Source organism: Alligator sinensis, unplaced genomic scaffold (genome assembly GCF_000455745.1).
Source record: "Alligator sinensis unplaced genomic scaffold, ASM45574v1 scaffold50_1, whole genome shotgun sequence".
Classification (NCBI taxonomy): Eukaryota; Metazoa; Chordata; order Crocodylia; family Alligatoridae; genus Alligator; species Alligator sinensis.
The window spans coordinates 349052-370349 of NW_005842059.1; the positions used below are offsets into that span (position 1 = coordinate 349052).

General features: G+C 47.2%; 1 protein-coding gene across 1 annotated transcript in view; it reads left to right on the forward strand.

The window, feature by feature from the left end:
- Nucleotides 1–6: 6 nt before the first annotated feature.
- Nucleotides 7–21298, forward strand: part of PRKCH (protein kinase C eta) — a 174036-nt gene continuing 152744 nt past the window's right edge. Inside the window, 1 exon segment of the mRNA XM_006023070.3 lies at nt 7–350. Within this exon segment, the coding sequence (XP_006023132.1) occupies nt 24–350 (327 nt within the window). The 5' untranslated portion in view covers nt 7–23.

Sequence of the window (21298 nt, forward strand, 5' to 3'; positions counted from 1 at the left end):
GCGCGCTGCACTTCACGGGCTGCATGAAGGTGCGCGTGGGGGAGGCGGTGGGGCTGCAGCCCACGCGCTGGTCCCTGCGCCACTCGCTCTTCAAGAAGGGGCAGGTGCTGGACCCCTACGTGGCGCTGAGCGTGGACCAGGTGCGCGTGGGGCAGACCCGCACCAAGCAGCGCACGAGCCGGCCCACCTACAACGAGGAGTTCAGCGCCGCCGTGTCGGCCGGCCGCCAGCTCGAGCTCGCCGTCTTCCACGACACGCCGCTCGGCTACGACGACTTCGTGGCGCACTGCGCCCTGCCCTTCGCCGACGTGCTGCGGGGCGCCGGCCCGGCCGGCTGCTTCGAGGGATGGGTGAGTGCACGCTCCGCACGCCTGCGCCTGCTTGCACACGGGCACGCGCGTGTGCACACCTGCCTGCATGCACCTGCGAGCACGCACATGTATGTCTGCATGTGCACATACAGATACACACACATGCATGCACCTGCGAGCGAGCGAGCGAGCGCGCACGCGCACACACACGCATGGACACTCACCCGCTTGCATGCACCTGTGAGGGCGCAGACACACACATGTGCCTGCACATGCGCGCAGACTCAGACTTCTGCGCATACACATACATGCACGCAGACATGTGCACCTGCCTGCATGCGTCTGCACATGCACATGGACACACACACAGACACGTGCGCTCAGACACGCACACATCTGCCCACACGTAGGTGCCTGCGCACACAGTTGCCCGTGCACACCTACACGTGCTTACATATATACATGCATATACCTGCACGCATATGCCTGCAGGCACATGCTTGCATGCCCCTGCACACCCACCTGCCTGCATGCATCTGCACACACATGCACATCTGCACACACATACACCTGCCTGCATGCATCTGTACACACATGCACATCTGCACACACATACACCTGCCTGTATGCATCTGTACACACATACACATCTGCACACACATACACCTGCCTGCATGCATCTGCGTGTGCACACGCACACCTTTCTGCATGCATCTGTGTATACATACTCATCTACCTGCACACACCTGCACATGCACCTGCCTACATGTGCCTGCACACACGCAGCCACACAAACCTGCCTGCATGCGCCTGCACAAACACATGCACCTGCACATGCACCTGCCTGCACACACACACGTACACACACCTCTCTACATTCCTGTGCCTCCCTGCCTGCTTTCACCTGAATTCACCTAGGGCAGCGCCCTTCTTGGCTGGTGCTCTGTGGATGGGAGAGGGGTAGTGAGCCCTGTCAGTCTGAAGTCAGGCAGTTAGCCAGAGTTGTCTGAAAGTCATAAAAACTTGTGATATATCTGTTTCTGTTAGTCGAAGGTGCAAAACTACCTTGCCTTCTAGTGCGAGGTCAGGCAGAAGGCAGGGAGATTTGCACTTTATAGAACAACAGTTCTCAAGCAGGGGCTGCGGCCCACTTGGGGATGCCTTGAGATCCTTTTGAGGGTGCTGTGGGAGGCCACACAGTGCTCGCACTCTTAGATGCGCACATGTGATTCACCAGATAAGCCCAGAGGGTTTTCAGATAGGAATCCAGGGTGTTAAAACATCTGCCTTGCTGCTGCTGTTCTGAGTTCTTTGCAACCGGAAAATTGCTCTAGTATTTCTTGTCGTGAAAAAATCAAGTGAAAACTAAGAGCAAGTTCTCAAGGGGCCTTAAGTCTCTCAAGAGGGCCAGGAAAGGTTGAGCCTAGAAAAGGTTGAGAACTATTGGTACAGATCACAGGTGTCAAACTCCTTTGGCCCTGGGGGCCAGATGGGTGGTGCGGGACTGATCCACGGGCCAGGTGAATGGTGTGGGATGCCCCTGTGGACTGAATCAGGCCTGCGGACTCCCTCCATGCTGGATCCAGCATCTGTAGCGCTTGTTTTGGCCGCTTCAGGACTGCGCTGCACGTAGCTCCTGCTTAGACTGGATCAGGACGCAAGCTGCACACAGCAAGTGCTCCAGCCGTCTGGGGCGGACGCCACGTGTAGTGCAGGTCCTGGACGAGTGAAGCAGGCCCTGGATCCAGCATGCAAGGGGGTGCAGACTGGCCCTGCGCAAGGCTGGCGCCGGGGGCTGGATGGTGTGGCTCTGGGGGCCGGTTCAACACCTCGTTATTGTCCAGTTAAACCAGAGATGTATAGCATGAGCTTTCCTAAGCCATGGATTACTTCATCAGATGCTGTGAAGAGACGGCAAGCAGAGTTTCCAAATAGAAAGCAGTGGTTAAAATACAAAGGGTAGAGAGGGGGGAAGAAAAAGGAGCAGCTCTACTGAGAGGCAAGGGGGGGCAGGAAAGAGAAAAGCAGTTAACCCGCTGAGGGACATAGGGGTTTTAAAAACTAGTCCAGGTAGTGGGATAAAAGTCCGTAGTCGTGGGTTATGAAAACTTATGCTATACCTCTCTGATTCAGTTATGCTATAAGGTACACGTCGACTCTGGGGATTGACTTGGGACCTTCCAGGGTAAAAGCAAGAGCTACAGCTTGAGTCGAAAAGCATCGAGACTGGAGCTGGAACATCTCTTGTGGGTTTGCCGGGTGGGGACCTGTTGCACATGAGCTCCCTCAGACTCTCGTGCACTTTTCCCTGTGCTCTTGAACACACATGCATGCACTCAGGGATGCAAGAATTCCTGGGTACTTATGCACATGCCCCGACACATCTGGACAGGTACGTGTTTGTTGGGCCAAAGTTACCCCTGCATGTAACGGGGTTCCAGGAGTGATTCGTTCTGTAGCACACACAGCAGTTCTTGCTAAACAGCAGTACTTGCAGCTAGTTCCCATACAGATGTGCCATATTTCAGTCCAAACAGAGGGAACGATCTATAGGCAGGTGAAGTGTCTGCCTTTGTTTCCTTGCTAGAACAAGGCGAGCATGATCTGTCCAGTGATGCTTCACAGCGTGTCAGGCAGTTCAGTGCGAGAATACACACCCACTCTGGGCAGATTGAAGTGTTCATAATTTCCCTGGAGGGATTGCATCTACTTCCTTATCAAGAGAGGAAGCTTAGTAAGCATGGTATAATCACCACCCCAATCAAATCAGGCTGAGGATAGCTGAAAGAGGTGGCACTAAAATACCCGATATCATATCACAAGGGGAGCTGCCACCAGCTTTGGTTCCCTTTCACATTTCAGTATCAAGGCAGAACATAGTCTTGTATTGCAAACTGTGAGAGCAATGATTGTGTGTCTGTAGAAAAAAATGCTAGTAATGAGGCCATTAATGGGAATTACCCTGCCACTTATCACCATCACAGCCCAGCATATTAAGCGCTCTACAAGCAAGTGGAAGGTCCCTGCTCCGTGGTGTGTGTCTGGCCTGCTGCCGGTGCTGGGAGTGAGTGCAGTGTCGTGTATGCATCCCTAGATTAGCATTGGTCTAGCTAGCTTGGGTACCGGCAGCAGCCAGGCTGCAGCAGTATAGAGAGGTGTGATCATCTGAGCACTTGCCCAACTTCTCATGCAGGTTTGGGGGTCTGTCTCTGAGTACTTCCATGTTTGCAGGAACCAAACTAGCTAGTTTAAGTCAGGGTGGAAGTGGACTTTATAGACTAACCCAGTGATTCTCAAGCAGGCTGCCACAGCCCCCTGGGGTGCCTGAAGATCCCTTCAAGGGTGCCATGCAGTGTCGCGCCATGTTAGTACTGTGAAGTGTGCAGACATGATTCACGAGATAAACACAGGGATTTGAGATGGGAATCCATAGTGTTACAATCATTCTGACCTGGCGTGGGCTTTCTGAGTTCCTTGCAAAAGAAGAACTGCCCTGTTATTTTTCTGTAGTCAAAAACAGAATCAAAGCTAAGAGCTGGCATTTTCCACGGAGGTGGCTGGGTGTAACTCTAAGGAGTTGAGAACAACTGCAGTAACCTTAGATGAGGGTGCACCTCACCTTGCCTTCTCGCAGACTTCAGACTAACATGGCTAACTACCTCTCTAGCCAATTTAGAGTCAGCTCCAATATCCTTGTGCCACTGTGCAATCCCATCCCATAGAGCAGGGGTGGGCAAGTATTTGGGCTGGATGGACACTTAGTGAGTATTGGTGAGTTGTCGTGGCTGGGTCAGTACCCTTTCCCCGTGCCCCACAACAGCTCACCAAAACTCCCAAGGTGAATCTGCTCAGTGCTTGTCTGGGTGGCTGGGATGGGGCTGCAGGTTGGTGGGGAGCAGCATCTGGGAGCAGGATGGGCAGGTGGGGCTGGGATCTTGGGATCATTATAAAGTGATGTGCGGGGAGTGGCTCGTGGCTCTGCCCCAGGCCCCGTCTCCCTGCTGTCACCATCCTGCGATCCTGGGGTCTCCTTGGAGACTAGCAGGACTCACCTGGGCATGGCGCACGGGATGCGGCCACAGCTGGGCAGGGAGCGGCATATGGGAGTGCGACAGGTGGGGCCAGGATTTGGGGGTGATGACAGCACGGGGCCAGGGCCCGGGGCACAGCTGCGCTCTGCTCCCTGCACTCTCCTACCCACAGTACCAGCACCCGTTGCAAGGACACGCAGGCAGTGGATCGCGGCTCAATCCCGGGCCCCAGCCCTGCGCTGGCTCATCCCACTCCTTGACGCTGCTCCCTACCTGCCCGCAGCCCCATCCTATGCACCCGGGGTCCTGCCCCTGGCGGTGGGTCCATCAGAGTAGTGGCTACTCTTTCATTAAATCAGATGGACGGTATAGTGCATTTTGGGGGGGGAAAGAGCCATCCTAGGCTGTGCTGTCATCCAGATGTGGTGATCAAAGGATATAAGAGTTAGGAAAAACATAGAAGTTCTGACAGTTAAAAAAAAATCATCATTCCGCACAAAAATGAAATGGAGACGTTTCGAAATTTTTCGTGGAAAGGGAATTCCAACAAAAAAAATCTGTTTTGGAAAAATATCAATGTTTCCATTCAATATTTGCAGAATAAAAAGGAGGGAGTGGATGCCCCAACCCCACAGGCGGTCTCCCCAGGGCTGTGCCATGCCCTGAGGGTAGTCCCAGAGAAATGACCCTAGAGTCAGTGGTGGAGGAAGAGAAATGTCCCGTGCCACCGAGAAGGGAGCCTGGAAGTCCTGAGAGCAGCAGCTTGAGCTGGGCTTTCCGGCTTTCAGCTCCTTGGAGGGGCCTGCAAACTGTGCGGTCCTAAGTCTGGGACAGTCTGCATGGCTGAGGTCTCCCACATTGGCGCACCCCAGAATGGGCATTTTCTGACAAAACCCCCCGATTTGTCAAAACATCTTTGGCCACCTCTAGTGATAACAGCAGACAGAAGAAGGGGCAAGTTTTGCAGGCTGTGTGTTGCTACTGGCCCTTACCGGAAGACCTGGTAGGTGTGATGATTCACAGATGGATCACAATCCTACGAGTTCAACCCCAAACTCTTATGCGTATGAGTAACTTAGTGAATATGAGTTGTCCCAGTGCATGTGCTTAAGCATGTGAGTCTTCACGCTGGGAAGCAGAAAAGCAATGCTGTGCATGTAGTTTGCATTGAATTTCACACTCAAGGCTTAATGGGGCCTCTTACAACTCTTCAGTTTGTTTGGTTGGGGTTTTTTTTTCTTGACATGCCTCTCCTAAACAGTGTTACAACAGCCTGATTACTTCTGAATTTGCATATTCATGCTGAAATACAATTTACATTAATCTTACTTGGGTCAAATTTTACAAAGGCATGTCAACAGTGAAGATTTGTAGTGAGACTCGCGTGCTATTCCCTGTCACTTTTATCGGCCTGTCAAGCGATGGAGCAGCGAGCGTGCAGTCAATCTCTTGAGCTAAATGTCAACCTGCCACTCGTACTCCTCGGCGTAGATCAAGTGGGCGCATCTCTCTCTCCCCTGTCACGTACCTTTGCATAGGCATTTACTTACGGGCAGAGTGGGTGTAACACTTTACCAAACACGAATGGAAGCAGTTTGTATTCATTTTGCACAGGTGCAAGCAGCTTACCCAGGTGTGAGTGAGCAGAGCATAAAGGCCATTGTTGTAATCCGGCTGCTCCTGAATGACGATTTGCATCCAGATTGCATTCCTTATATCAAAGCATTTATTTAGTTATTCCAAACCAGATGCGGGATGTTTGTTTAATAACTTTTCTTTGACGTTGTGCACTGTTTCCCCTTACTTTTCTTCCCGTACGCAGTGAGGGAGATGGATGCCACCCAAATACCATCGGTAATCTAGAGTATTGAGTTGTACCTGAATGAGGAACCGTTTACAGCATATCAGTACCAGATATCATAGTCTTCATTCCTGTGTCTTACAGGATTTATTTAGCAGCTGTAGTAAATATTAAGCATTAGACAAATAGTAATTGTTAAGAGTGGGTCACAATAGCCTTGAGTTGTCGCTGTTGCTAGGGAGTGATTGATTGTTTCAGAGGTTGTCGGTCCACCGATAGAGTGCTTCCAGTGTGTTAAACTGTCCCAGGTCTCTTTTAAGCTTTGATCTTGGCAAAGGCGAAGGGAAGGCATTCACACCGTCACTCACGTGTCTCCAAAAACTACTAGCTGTGCCTGTATATAGCAGATAAATGGATCGGTAGCAGGATGGGTTTGGAACAAGGAGTACATCCTATCAACCTTATTTCCCTCTATCCACAGGACGGATGCTAGAACAGCGACTTGTTAACAGTTTGCTTGCTTTCTGTGAGGGCTGAAAAGTAGCATTGTTTCTCCCCAGTTCTTTGTCAGGAAGACTGGTTTTTGGTTTTTTTTGTTCTTGTTTTTTAGTTTCTCCTGTAGCCCTTTGTAGGGTTCTGATTTTTCAGTAGCACATCAACAAGCATTTTGCCCCTGCTTTCACTCTGCTCAGTACAAGAAGAAAATTATTTGCAAAGCATCAATTCTAAGTCCTAAAGGGATACGTCCACACATGCATTAATGCACCATCGGTACTGCGCATTAACTTTAGTACCTGTGGGCGCCTATACACAAGCATGCTGGCGTTCCCGCGCGTCGGAGCAGACTCGGTTGAGTTTGCTGGAGCGTGGCAATTGCTGCGCTCCAGCAGCCTCCCGCGTGTCATGTATCAGTGTCCCCGCGCTTAAAAATGGTGGGGGGGGCACCCAAACTAAAGCTCAGCAAACAAGCTTTAGTTCAAGCGCCCCCACCACCGTTTTTAAGCACAGGGACGCTGATACAGGAGACGTGGTGGCACTTTAATTAGAGCGGCTCTAATTAGAGCGCTGCCCCCTCATTCCTGGAGCACGTGTAAAAGTGACCTGTAATAACAGGTACTAACTGAATGCGCAGTAACCAGCGCTGCCGTGCAGTAGTGCCGGCGCACGCCTTTTTAGTGACGCTAATAAGCAGTAGATTAATTCGACTGTGCGTTAACGCAGTAGCACAGCTTTTGCTGTGACACACGAATGTACAGTCGAGTTAGTCTGCTGTGCATTTAATGTCTTGTGTGGACGCGCGCCTAGCAAGGACATAGTCCCCTCCCGAAAAGTCTCAGCAAATGAACAGCGCATTTGGTTGCTAACCTAATATAGAAAAGTGTTGCCAGCATAGTTCTGCAACATCGCACCAGATAAGTGCTCCTGCTATGGTTAGAGCTCCTGCCAGCAAACACGTCCTTCTCATTTTTCTTTTCAGAGGTACTAAGCTTGGTTTTTCCTGAGATGGACTGTGGTCATGATGGACTTCACAGAAGTATATTTTTAAAGGGAGATTTGAATGAAGAGAGGGAAGGCTTCGCAAAATCCAAAATCAGGCTGTAGGGTTCGGAGAGAAGTGTGGACATTTGCTTATCCATCTATGGCAACTGCTGCTGCAAATAGTCATTCTTTCTATTTGGCAGCGTCCTCCGTCTGAGACCAAACTAGCTCTAGTTCTCACATATGACTTTTAATTTGATTTGCCCAACAGCCATTTATATAGGTTACATTTTCTCCATTTATACAGGTTTGAGATCTGCCCAACAGCTATTTATATAGGTTAGTTCCCCCCCCCCCCCCCCAACTCATCTAGTACATTTTAAGCTCCCTCCACCTCTGCACTGCTAAGTAGGTTGAAGATAAGACCATTTACTCTGATATAAAACAGGATTTAGACAAAGTGTTATTCCCCATTTTTATCCATTTTTGTGTGAGCTTATCTTTTTTGGCTATAATAATAAAAGTATGCGACACCTGGGCTTATACGGTGTGTGTGGGAAGATGCGCCTTTGAAGCTATCCTGCTTCACTCCAGAATTTCAGCATCTATGGTGAGGCTTTAAATTGGCATTGCATTGGGCATCCGAGTTAAATACTAGCTAGCTCGCTGGTGAACAAGCCGGGGAGGAAACGAGAGGAGCGGTCCTGTGCAGCCCCTGGCAGCGATGGCTCTTTTTAGCCTTACAAAGGAGAGCTGGTCTGAATTTTCTGGCACAACTGTTTTTCATCAGGAAATGCTGAAGCTGTGGAAGAGGGGCTTTTTGTGAGAGTGTACCAGTTTGAAAGAAACTTTTGTCGGAAAAAGCTTTTCGGTGAGTGGCTGCACTTTGTGGTCGAAACAGAAGAGAGCAGAGAATGGCCCACGTGAGTGCCCGACGCTCTGAGCATTGGCCGCTCTGTGATCTTTCTCCCGAAAGGTATCATTTTTAATCCCCACATAGACTTGGGGACTTTTTTTCCTAAACCTTGCCCATACTTTTGTGTGCAAGCCGTTCCCTGCCTAGCTCCAGTCTGGCATAGGGGTGCCTGAGGACTGCCACCACATTTCTCTTCCACCGGGCCCACGCTGGAAGCCAAACCGTGGGAACTGCAAGAAAAACACTGTAAGCACCCAAACCCAAGAGGCAGGTGACCAAGCCTACAACCCCCTGTTGTCGTACCCGGATGCCTGTTTGGGGTGGTGTCTCCTTTGTGGGCAGAGCTCAGAAGAATACAGCTGTTTTTCTTACTTGCTAATTTGACCGCTGGTGATCTGGTGATCTCGTCCTTGGCAATCGCAGGGCGTGAGCTCGTCTTTGACAATCACAGGGTTATTTTTCCTGCTGTCTCTTTTATGGCTGCCACACGAGGTCATGAGTGGCATTGGTAGCACTTAGCAGAGTCCCTGCTTAGAGGTTGAGGGGGTGCGCTTGGGGTTTGCTAACCTGGGCTCTGATTCTGCGCACACATGTGCAGCGGGGCTAGCATGCCTGTAAAGTTATCGCTGCCTGTCAGCATTTGCAGGCCTGCGTTTGCGGTCATGGCATATAAAAGAGGCTGCTTGCTGAGAATGAGGACCAGGCACCAGTTCTCAGTAGGATAAGGAAGCGGGGCACCTTAGGACGCGCTGTGCAGTAGGACTGTTATAGCTTGGTTGGGGGCGGGGGGTGGCCTGTGTGTTTAGCAATTGCCACATAAGTGTTTTTGCAGAGCTGCATTTTCACCAAGCTTTCTCTTTTGAATGATTTCTGAGAAGCAAGCGGGTTGCAATCCATTTTGAGCGTATAGGCAAGAAAAGGCTGTCGAGGGGGCAGCCTGGACTATTAAAATTGCCAGGAAAATGCCTACCAGTTTACAAGGGAATACCTACCAGTTTGCATTGCATTTAAATGATAAATACGGTTTAAATGGCATTGGGCATCTGAGTTAAATACTAACTAGTTCACTGCTGAACAAGCCGGGGAGGAAACGAGAGGAGCGGTCCTGTGCAGTCCCCTGGCTGTGACGGCTCTTTTTAGCTTTGCAAGGGGAGCTGGTCTGAATTTTCTGGCAAAACCGTTTCTCATCAGGAAATGCTGAAGCTGTGGAAGAGGTGCTTTTTGTGAGAGCGTACCAGTTAACATATGAACTGGTAGATATGAGAATACCTACCAGTTTACAAGTTGGTCTACTAAAAGATATCAGATTCACCCAAAGAGCCTTGTCTGCCTGTGTCCTTAGGTCAACTGGGCTACAACCTACACCCCCATACCAGTTTACAATGTACTCGATAGGAAAGCATATCCCTCTGCCAAGGCGAATGATAGTCTGTTGTTTTCCCTCTTTCCAGAGTCTAAAAGTTCCTTTGATGTCGTCGGCTTGATTGGAGCTATTGTGCTCTGCTGATATAATTAAGAAATCTCCAGCGCTTTTGTGTAACCCTGGAAAAGGGACAAGTAGAGGAGATACCAGAATCAGTCTCTAAGCACTTCTATAAATCATTCAGCATCAAACATCAGGCCTCCTTGCTCCCAAAAATCTCAGCCCGCTTGGAAATCCCGGGACAGGCACAGCAAACATTTAGATCTCATAAGCCTTTAAATGAATAGGTCTCTTACTAGCTGGAGAGTTAGATCTCCTTTCCGTCCCTCCTCCCTCTTCTAAAGATCAAGGAAATAGTGGTGGCTTAGCAACATTAACCAGCGTGCTTGAAGCTGCTGTGTTTGGTGGGTTGGGTGTTTTTTAAGTCAATATAAAGCTCTGCTATCCCAGCAATATTTTTCATTTGATGTTTTGAGATATTTTCTGCGTATAAATACAACCGCTGAATAAAAGAGAGTTTATTTTTAAAGCCAGCAAACCTTCCTAAGGCAGATGCAGCTTCTACCATCATCCAAGCGCTTTTGCTGGTACAACTGCATCTACACTAAGGCTTTTGCCCATATAGAAACATTGCAAATATCACCCCTTGCCATACAGAAAATGTTTCTGCTGTACGCCTGCAAAAGTCTTGCAAGCACCTGGTTTCATTATTAAATCGATTGGTGGTAGAATCCTGGATATAAAGATCCCTCTCCAAATATCTAATAAAGAAAAGACATCTCACCATTCGATAAGGGTTCAAGCATATGAACCACATCCCCTTGGAGGAGAAGGCAGTGGGGCTTTATTTTGCGCCTGCTGCTGCGTGGTATTGCCCGTGCATGCGCTCGGACCCTGTTGTACAGGGACAGGAATCTGCAGTGCCTTGCCGCTCTGATGCCGAGTGCTGGACTTCCTTTTGCTGCAGAATTAGAGCGTGCACAAAGGCAGATATTGTGGAGATGCTAACACAAAATCAATTCCCATCCCCTTTTGTCCCATATTAAGTCATTTGTATAACCGTACTCCAGGAGATAAAGGTCTTGTATAAAAAATAAATGTTGGACGACTTTGAAGTCGTGTAGTTAAAGCAGTACATGCTCCTCTATTGGAACATGCTTGGTATGTTATACAGGTGCTTTACAGGCACAGCTGTTCCCATGTGGGAAGAGGTATAACTTATACCAGTGTGGAAGAGCCTTACATTGATATAACCGGTGTACCCTCCCTAGGAGTTATGCCAGCTTAAACACATGGTTTAAAAAAAAAATCACACCTGTCACTAATTTTATAGTGGTGTATACTGGTGTGCAACCAGCTCGCAGAGTAGTGGGAAAGGGATAAAATAGCCAAGCCAAGTAGCCAGGATATGACGACAGGTATCTATCTTATAAACTTCCTTCGCACGCGCGCACGTGTTTCTACTTAGATTGTCAGCTCTCTGGTGCAACAACACACGTGCACGCTTGTGTTTCTACTTAGATTGTCAGCTCTGGTGCAGCGACACACGCGCACACTTGTGTTTCTACTTAGATTGTCAGCTCTCGGTGCAACAACACACACACACGCACGCTTGTGTTTCTACGTAGATTGTCAGCTCTCTGGTGCCAGGCCCATCTTCTTGTGCTGTAGCACTTAAGCACAGCGTGGTGCTATTCCATGACTACAAATAATTACCTGTAGCGAACCCCAAATGTCAGGGGCTAGGAAGAAGCTGACAAACCAAGTAGGTTGTTTCATTTAACTGTCCACAAAGCTTCCTGCCGTTCCTCTGAAACACCTGGCATTAACCAGTATTAGAAACAGAAATCTTAGTTAGAGGCAGGACCACTCTGGGCTGGATTGGTTCCTATTTTCCTAAAACAATATCATAAGAAAAAGAGATTCAGAAATATTTTCTATCTCATAGTTTTGGTTTTACCTGCTTGCTTGTTTGACTCTAGAATTAGTCTGTGTTTTTGGCAGTGCTGCATTTCTTCTCTCTCGCTTGATGTCTTTGAAATGAACCCCAAGACCTGATGTGAACAAATCATCCAGAACTTGACTTGCGTGCAACACTCTCGTTTTGCTTTTGCTTTTGCTTTTGCTTTTGAAACCTTTTTTTTTTTTTTTATATCAGTCGCAGACTTTTAATTTGGGAAACCTGTTTTCTTCCCAGCACCACAAAAAAGGAATCATTGCCATTGTCTGTATTGTTTTAGGGTCTGTAGCCCCACCATGCTTGGTGTTGCTATATGAATAACAGAAAGGCACTCCCTGCACCAGAGAGTTCAGAGTCTGGGCTAGTGACAGTCTGCTACAGGTGGCGAAACAGATAAACTGGAGTGCGGTGGCAATAAAGATGAGTGTGTATGTTTGGTTTCATTCATTATTTCGTGGATCAACTAGTCACACATTCTGGCTTGCCTCGGCAAGACCCTAATATCTTGGTATACATAGAGAGTTAATTAGGGATAGATGTTCAGAAATGTATCAATCTAGAGTAAGGGTGTTGTTCCACATTAATTTATTCTGTTTTGGGTTAAGTTCATTTGGCATGAGGTCCTCTGGTGCCACAATAAGAGCCTCCCTGGGGGTAGGCAGGCAGGAATAGAGATGATTTTCAGTTCACGCTCCATTCACTGCAGTCAGTTTTGCTGGATGCTTCGATCCGCCAAGAGTTGTTTGTAGGCACCACGGCAGAAGCAGATGTTTAAGGACAGGTGAGGTGAGGTAAGGAGGTGGCTACTCTGGTACTGTATATGGGCAGAGGGCAGCGTAGAGATGCACCTTATAGACTAACTGAATCAGAGATGCAGAAGCTCTTGCTTATAACAGTTTATGCATCTGGATCCAGTTAATCTATAAGGTGCATTTTTACCCTGACTTCAGGCTAACATGGTTAACTACCTCTCTGTGCTCTTCGGATGGGGAAGTTCTTCCCAAGTGGAAAAGACATTTATTGTTGTGAGGAATAAAAATCAGGTGTTGGCAATTCAGGGCCAGCGTCTTCAAGTTGATGTGGTTTGCTAAAGGAAGAGAAAAAGCCTTGCCAATGCAGGGCCTGAATCTGCTTTGGCTTCCTTGTGTCAGGAAAGGCAAACTGTTGCAACTCATGGCATAAAAGCCAGGCTCTCAACATTTCCTTTTTCTCCGGCATCTATTTTTAGCGCCCCCCTAATGAATGTCACCTTCTTCCTCTTGGCACCCTGCTGTAAAATGCCAGGCTGCAGAAAGTTTGTGTTTTGCAAGACCCCATTTATCAGACCCGAGTCATCAGTGCTCACGCTGCTTCTGCTTTCACGTTCCCATTTTACACCAGTCGGTCTCCGTTGACATCGGTGGAGCTATTCCCGGCTCGCACCCGTGGAACTGGGAGCAGTATCCAGGCCAGCTTTCCCTCTTACGTGTAGCAAGGATATTTAATGGTGACAGGGTTATACATTATTTACTGAGCACAGCAAGTGTGTGCAGAGCTGCCAAAAAAGAGGCAAACGCTGCCTTTTCCCCAACAAGTCATTATTTAGGATCAGCGGTTCCCAATCTGCAGTATGGGATGACAGGTGGTACACGTTAACAGGTGGTACACGTTAACAGATTTATTACCATTACTTTATATGACACAAATTTACTGGCGGTACTTAAGGTTGAACTGAAAAAACTTGCTGGTGGTGCTTAAGGTTGTATTGTTTTCAATTGGCCGTGCGCGATCTGTCAAGAGTTTGGGAACTGCTGATCTAGGTCACTGAAGACCATGAAGAAATGAGCCCAAAGTTAGGGGCTTGTCACTTTTTTGTATTATCATTTGGCTAATCTAACAACCACAGAAGCTCAGGTGCACAAGATTGGAGCATCTTCTCATTGATGACTCTTCCAATTACTCCCCAAATCTTTAGAGGACGATAAAAAAAATCCCATTGGTTCTTGGAATATGCCAGGAGGAATAGGAGGCTCTTTTCAATTCCAGTAAAACAGGGGTATCAAGGATATATCCACATCTCGCGGACTAGATCAGACCCCCAGGGTCAGTCCCGCGCTGTTCATCTGGCCTGTGGACTAGGTCCACATCCCTGCAGTCCAGGGAAGGATCAGCCAGCAGCTCTCTCTCCTTTATTACAAGGAATACTTAACTGGGTGACTGCAGCTAGGAGAGGTGACCAGTATGTTGTGGGAGCAGATACAGTCCTCTGCCTGGCAAGTGCCAGCCCATTTAGTGCGAAGCCCTGAACTCTCTGAATATTTGAACTTATCCAAGGATGTGTAAGCAGGAAGTGTAGGTAATGCAGCGGTGCTGTCTTTTCCAGGGCTGAGCCATTGGATCAACATCTTTTTCTCCAGATCACATTATTTTGTTGGATTTAGAGAGAGCAGCTATGTTTTCATTGCTCCGAACTTTATCGAGAGTTATCACGGTATGTGCTTTCCCTGCTAAAGAAAGGCTGTAAGATGTAGGGAACGTGCCTCTCTGTCTTGTTTGAATAGCAACTGTTCAGACATTTCCAGTAACAAGCCTAGCAGTGTGAGGCAGAGTGTAGCAGTTCAGGCTACGTTTCCTGTATGGCAAAAAACATTTTTCAGTCCTGAGCCCACTGTAAGCAAAATGCACGGATGCCTATACGTGGACAGATGCTGCTGGAAAAACAGCGGATACAAGTCCATTATTGCAAAATGAAACGTAGCACTAAGCAAAAGACAGTAGGTGCATCTACATGCGCGCTTTACTGCGGAGTTGACTAATTAGCTCTGCAGTAAAGTGTCACTGTCTACACAGTGGTGCTATTAGGCCGGTGAAAACTAATTAACTCCACCGTAGTATAGTACTGCCCGACACAAGGACTCTCCTACAGGTGAGTTATTTACTCCGCTGCAATGCACGTGTAGACGGTGATTGGGTCTGGGTGGGGTATGAGGGTGCCACAGTGCTGTCTAGCCCCACGCTGTAGCACCCTCATGCCCCAGCCAGCCCCTCTGCAGCATGTTAAGCCAGGCTGACCTTCCAAATCCCCTGCCAGCCAGGGCTGCACCACCCAAGCTCAGCCCGGGTGCACGTGTAAACAGTGTGCCTGGGAGCAATATACTCCAGCACAAACATTGCTGGAGTTTATTTGGGCGTGCACAGTGCATGTGTAGCAGCGAGCGGCAGAATCTTTAGCCTTTCTGCTTGGACAGAGATGTGCAAATAGCCTTGTCCAGACTGGGTTTTAAACCTGTTTAGATAACATGTTAAATGGACATTAACACATTAAAAAAAATGACCTTGCTTTCAGTATAGTCCATGGTTGAATGTCAAGAATTGACCGTGACCAGTTTTACTCAAGTTTACCAGGTTTTACTCTGACTCGTGTTAACATGTTTTTAAACACCACTCATTGTGTTTAACAAACCTAAAATCCATTTCCAGCACCATTCGCTGTCCTGGGCTAGAGAAACCAAGGGAAGAAATGCACAAGTGTAGCTATATTCCTCCTGACTCACAAGTCAACTGTGCATAAGCATTTGTAACTTTTATACTGTAGAAGGGAATACGTCTGAACAAGTGTGACCGCTAGGCCCTTATTCTGCAAGCCATTTGAGTGTGTGGGTAACATTTACACATGCAAGTAGTCCCAAAAAAGTCCTTTGGGATTCTCATGTTCTGAAAATTGTGCATAGTCAAAGGACTTTTCTTAATCAAAGAAGGCCTTACTGTTAATTATAATGGGCACATCTACACGTTCATTAAAGCACCTTGGGTATGATGCATTTAGTTTAGTACTTGCTTAATAAAATCCTAACTAAACGTGCAGTAACTAAAGTTACTGCGCAGTAGTGATGGCGCACAATTTTTTCATGACGCTTGCTGCTCATTAGCCTAATAACACTGCGCAGTCGGCTATTAGCATGGTTTTTAACTGCCACATTACTACACAGCGTTATTAGGCTAATGCGCAGTAAGCGTGTCATGTAGATGCGCCCACTGGGTCCTGTTTTCAGGATCAGATTCCTCACTTTATTCATTTTTATCTTATTTTGTATTGTGTCCCGTACACTCAAGAAAGAGTCGGTTGGTGTCCTTCTGGGGGGAAGGTATTTCATGGGAGGCTATGTAAAGGCTGCTTATCTGTGAGTGATCTCAGCATTTACTGCAGCTCTCATTTCCCTTCGTCACGTCCAAGCGCCTACATCTAAGCAGAGTGATTTATAACTAGGATGACTTTGGTATTTTACTTATTTTTAAAAAGGCATAAATCTTACTTCTCTTCTCGCTACATCTCACGTTCCAGCAGCAGACTCGTCGCGGCCGTTATGTTTGAGGTGGTGTCAGTTCTCACTTAAATCTCATGCTCTGAAGTCCCTCTTTCTGCCTCAATAAAGGGAAATTAGTTGAGAAAAGTCTGAAGACACTTGAAATGTGCTATTTTTACAGGACCTTTGTAGACCATATCATTGGCTCTTGGAAGAGGGTTTGCAAAGGCTCTCCTAATTCCCCGGACAGCTCCCCCCATGATGCTTGATACCTGGGCAGTTCATTGACAGAAGAGCAGAGCAGCTGTCAGTGTTGATTAACCTAGGATGTATAAAATAGGTTGTTTTTGCCTGGTTCGGAGAAGTGTCTGCAAAAAAAAAAGTGCTTTGGCCTCGAGAGTGTTAGAAAAGCTAGTGCTTCATTACAGCCTCTCGCAGAGAAGAAAAGCATCTTTTTTAGTCAGCCATGGAGCAGTTGCAAGTTTTTAAAAAACAGCCATATTAATTTGCACTTTGTCTCTCACAATATTCAGCGCCTGTTTCCACAGGAACAGCTCGCTACAATAGACACTGTTGTGGTTTGCTAGGAAGCCACAGTTGCAGCAGGTATGACTTTCAAAATGCACCAAATCTTTCCATCTCTCACTTTGAATTTTCCAGTCGCTTCTTATTTTTTTCAGAAGTTTTACCTCCCTATTATTAAGTGCAAAGTGGCTTAAGAGTATTCCTGTCGGGTTCGTGCCCCGGAGTGCTTGCAAGTGCTCGGTTTCCCTCAGATCGGAGTAAGAGTCTGATTTCGGGGCTACACTTCAGCACAGTCGATGGAGCAAGGCCAGCCGAGGACCTGACTCGATCTGGATAATCCTGTCTTTGGTTGATGGATCCCTAGGAACTGGGTGCTAGAGGGATCAGTCCATCTGCCTTTATTTAGTTAGTTTTTCAAGATCACTAATCTGAAATGCTGTCCATATATATATATATATATATATATATCTCTCGCAGGCTTGAGCTTTGCCTTCTATTATAACACTCGCTCACCTTAAAGATGTTTTGAATGGATTTACTGAAAAGATTTATGAAAATGATATCTCTCCTTTGCTACTCAAACCTCTCTGGGTGCAAATCTGTGATGGGAATTTAGGAGTTTTATTTGGGGGGGTGGGAAATAAATTGTGATGGGAGACTTTAGGCTGCACTTCTGCAAGAGCCATGTCTTGTCAATAGGAAAAGAAGACTGCAATGTAAAGGGGCATAAATGATAGCAAGGCGATTCTTTCTGGGGCTGTATATACACTTCCTCCACTAGCTAATGTTGGAAGAGTAGGAATTAAAAGTATGTGCATTTATAAAATAAAATACACCAAGACTGGCTGCACACTACAGTGACAACAGAGCAGAAGCCAACTGCACATAGGCAAGGTGTTTGTGTATTAAGCGGAGCACGTGATAGCTTCAACAGGACGGTGCGGCAATGAAAACTACTCTTCTACTAGGGAGCTTTGCATGCTGGGACTTGTAGTATTCTCAGGCAGTGTTTCTGCAGTAAAGATAGTGGCATTTACTTGCTGCACAGTGGCACTTTAGGAGCCGTGCCGTGGTTTGGCAGTGCCTGGAGTTGCAATGAAGTGCAATGAGCAGCAGTGCCCCCGTATACTTCAGTAGTGTCGGTTTTTCGGTAGCATCAATAGAAACTTGTCACAATTTATTGCACCCTTTCACTTTTGCAGGCACCTTTTTTGCTTCTTTACCATCGCTGTACCTCAAGCATGTTATCTGAACTGCTGCTTCAGCTTGAAGTGCGCTTTGGGAGGGAAGAGGGACATGCCCAATCCCATGGCAGATGCTACTAGATGCCAGTGCGTGCTGCCTAAAGGCTCGCAGTCACATGCTTATACCAGAAGTGCCTCATTTTGCAAATTTAGGTTGAACATTGAGGTCAGCTATTTCCACAGCAGCAATGCACCTCTTCCTGGGCACCGGTGACCTGCACGGGTCAGGAGGCCAATATTCTTCAAGCCCCTTCCTGTCGCAGCACAACCACTGGAGTCGCAGCTTTGACTGTGAGGTCACAAGTGCATGATGAGGTCATCTCCCACGTCTCCCTTGGCCGTGGAATACGGATGACATCATTCATCGTGCTCAAACTGACGGTGGAGCTTGACAACAGTCCCTTCATGTGGCACATAACTTCTAATAATCCCCCCAAATGTTTAAATTAATCTTTTGCTATAGAAAGGTGGCACAAAACGCAGATAGTTACAATTCTCCAGGAAGAAAACCCCCTTTGAAATGTTATTCTTTTGTTCCCATTTAAGTGAATTATTTTATTTAAAAACGGAGAGAGCGCAAGTTCTGTTTTTAAAATTTGTTTGCAGTTGGTAATAGCAAGTTTGGTTTTCTTTTCCCCTCACCCCCTGGCAATACAGAGCCCAGGGATTGTGTAAGTCGAAGCCTGGATCCCATCCCAAATCGTGTTTTTGCTGAATAAGTGTGGAAGCGTGTTTCCCAGAGCTGGGCTGGGTAGGGTTCGAACACACATGTGAATGGCAGCCTCGAAAGGTCTTTGGGTTTAAGAAGTTGCCCTTACACCCAAGGAATGGTAGACATGGGCATGCCTTAGCACTTCTGATTGCACCTTTTTAGGAACACCTATTTGGGGAGGCTCTTTGGCACAGATTGCTACTGCTTTAACTATGTATTCTTGAGGGTTATCAGGGAGATGTGTTCAGGTAGCTACTAAGACCTAGGGGGCAAAACATGACTAGTCCATAATATCTGTAAGGATCAGAAAACTGGCAATGGCAGGAAAGAGGGGGCTCAACTAACTGATTCAGTCTATACAGGTGCAACTCAACCCTGTCTTCTGGGAAAAAGCACAATTAACTCTTGACCTGGCAAGAATCTCGTTAGCACTAATGGTTAGACATGTCCATGCCGTCTTCACCTAGATTCATACAGAGACCTTGACCCAACCTCCAAAAAATGCTTCCCATTAATTGCTCCCTTTTAGAGAGCCCGGTGAGCTGAGCAGAGGTTTCGGTGCGCTAAGTAAGTGGGTGCAGCTACAGGTGTGAGCTCCCTTGTACTTCAAGAGACCATATCTGAAAACATAGGTCTTATATATGCCTCTGCTCAGTCAGAGGAAACCTCAGCTTTGACAGAACTACTCTCGGTGAGCCACACGGTCATAAGCAAAATGAGGTCTTTTCCTCCAGTGGTTCCAACAGCAACGATTTCCCGGCAATACAAGAGCAGAGTTTTAATCATCATTAGGATGAGAGAGTTTCTGTCTTTTTTTGTTATAGGAGGAGAAAGCAGCCGAGTCTCAGATTCTGGGGATCTGGAATTAAAAGGTGCTCTGTGGTCATGGATACTGTGGATGGCTGGATGTGGTGAGGCGATGGCTGGAAGAGGCCTGGGTTGTATTCCCAGTTCTGCCAGTGGCTTTCCTGCGGGATAGCTTCTAGCATGTGTGCTCTCTGCCTCCATTTCTGCATTGGTAACAGAGAGAGAAATGCTTACCTCCTTTAGCACACATTGAAGTCCTGTAGGTAAAAGGCACAGTATCTATATCACAATACGGCAGGACCATCTGCATAGGCAAGGCAGCGGTCGTAACGGATGCTACTCGACTTTGTACAAAAACAAATGAAATATTTGCCATTCAGCACCCTGAGTTTGGAGTACTGTTAGCCCATCCAACTGCACGCTGCCTCTCCTGATTTAATCTAATACGTGCAGAGATCAAAACCCTAATGTGCTGTTTTAAGATGCAGTGAAGCAGGACTTCTTGTGTCACTCTAAAAGATTGCATTTTAGCTTGTAGCTCCCAGTTTCCTGCCTTTTGAGATGAAGGCGTCTAGATATGCAGTTATCAGTCTTAGGGGGGCAGTTTCCTTATGCTCTTCATGGTAGTGACGAAGCACTACAAATAGCTGGGCTTTTCTAATGAAGTTGCTATCACTATAGCATGATGGTATGACTTACTGTAAATAGTAGGAAACTGCTTGCTTTGGCATGCAAGATTTCTAAGTATTGTGGTATTATAAAGGCTTAAAAGAAGAGTAAAATCTTCCATCTCGGTGTCTTTGACATTTAATAGCCCAAGTGACGAAACCCAGGCCTCAACAATTATTAGTTTATTTAGTGAGTAGTTTCCCAGTAGAAAAAAAGCTTTTAGGCAAGAATGGAAGAGAAGCAATGCCACACAGTGAACTGAAATGTGATAGCTGATTAAAAAGAGCTCCTAGAATTGGTTTATATGATTAACACGTTCAAGATTACATTACAACCCTGTAGTAATGACCAAAATGATGTATCCTAGTTTTTTGTATCGGAGAGCAAAATCATAAAAGAACATAGCCAAGGAAAGTCACTCTGATCACAGACTGTTTTAGCTGCGTATATCCTAGACGAGCCCCATACACCTCTCTAGCAGGAAAGCTGTAGGAACCAGAGCCCTGACTGTCCTGTCCTTACAGTAATATAACTCCATGGGTTTCAACAGTGAGTTTTTTCCAGCAAAGAACTAATATCAAGTGTGACGAAAGCGGTCTCTGGATGCCCAGCATCCAAAGAGCATGGAGTCCTTGCTGCTCAGCGGGAGGCTAGCAATTGTGAGCAGCTTTGCAGAAGGGCTGCTAGAGCAGACATCGAGCCAAAGGGCATTGCAGGTAGTCCTCGCGCAGGCAGCGTTCACCCGTCTTTGTGGCTCTTTCCAGAGTGGCAGCTACAGATGTGGCACTGCTGTTATACTGAGAAACGCCACGTGGCTGCCATTTGCTGTGGGCTTTCAATCGTCTCTGTGCTGGACACACCTCGAGCCTGCCTGCATTCTGGCTTTTTTGGGTCTCTTTTTTTTTTTTTTACTGGAAAGAGCAAGAGTGTAGCGGTTTTCTGGTTTTCCTGCCAAACTATACCGAGGCGACTGCAAAAAAAATATCAAACCCATCGGTCATCTGTGAAACTCTGGGAAGAGCGAGTCGTTCCCTTCAGTATATATTTAATAGGAGACTAGGGTTACCGTATTTCCAGTTCCAAACAAGAGGATGCCTGTCGCGTGGGGGGAAGGAAGGGGGGATATATAGGACTGTG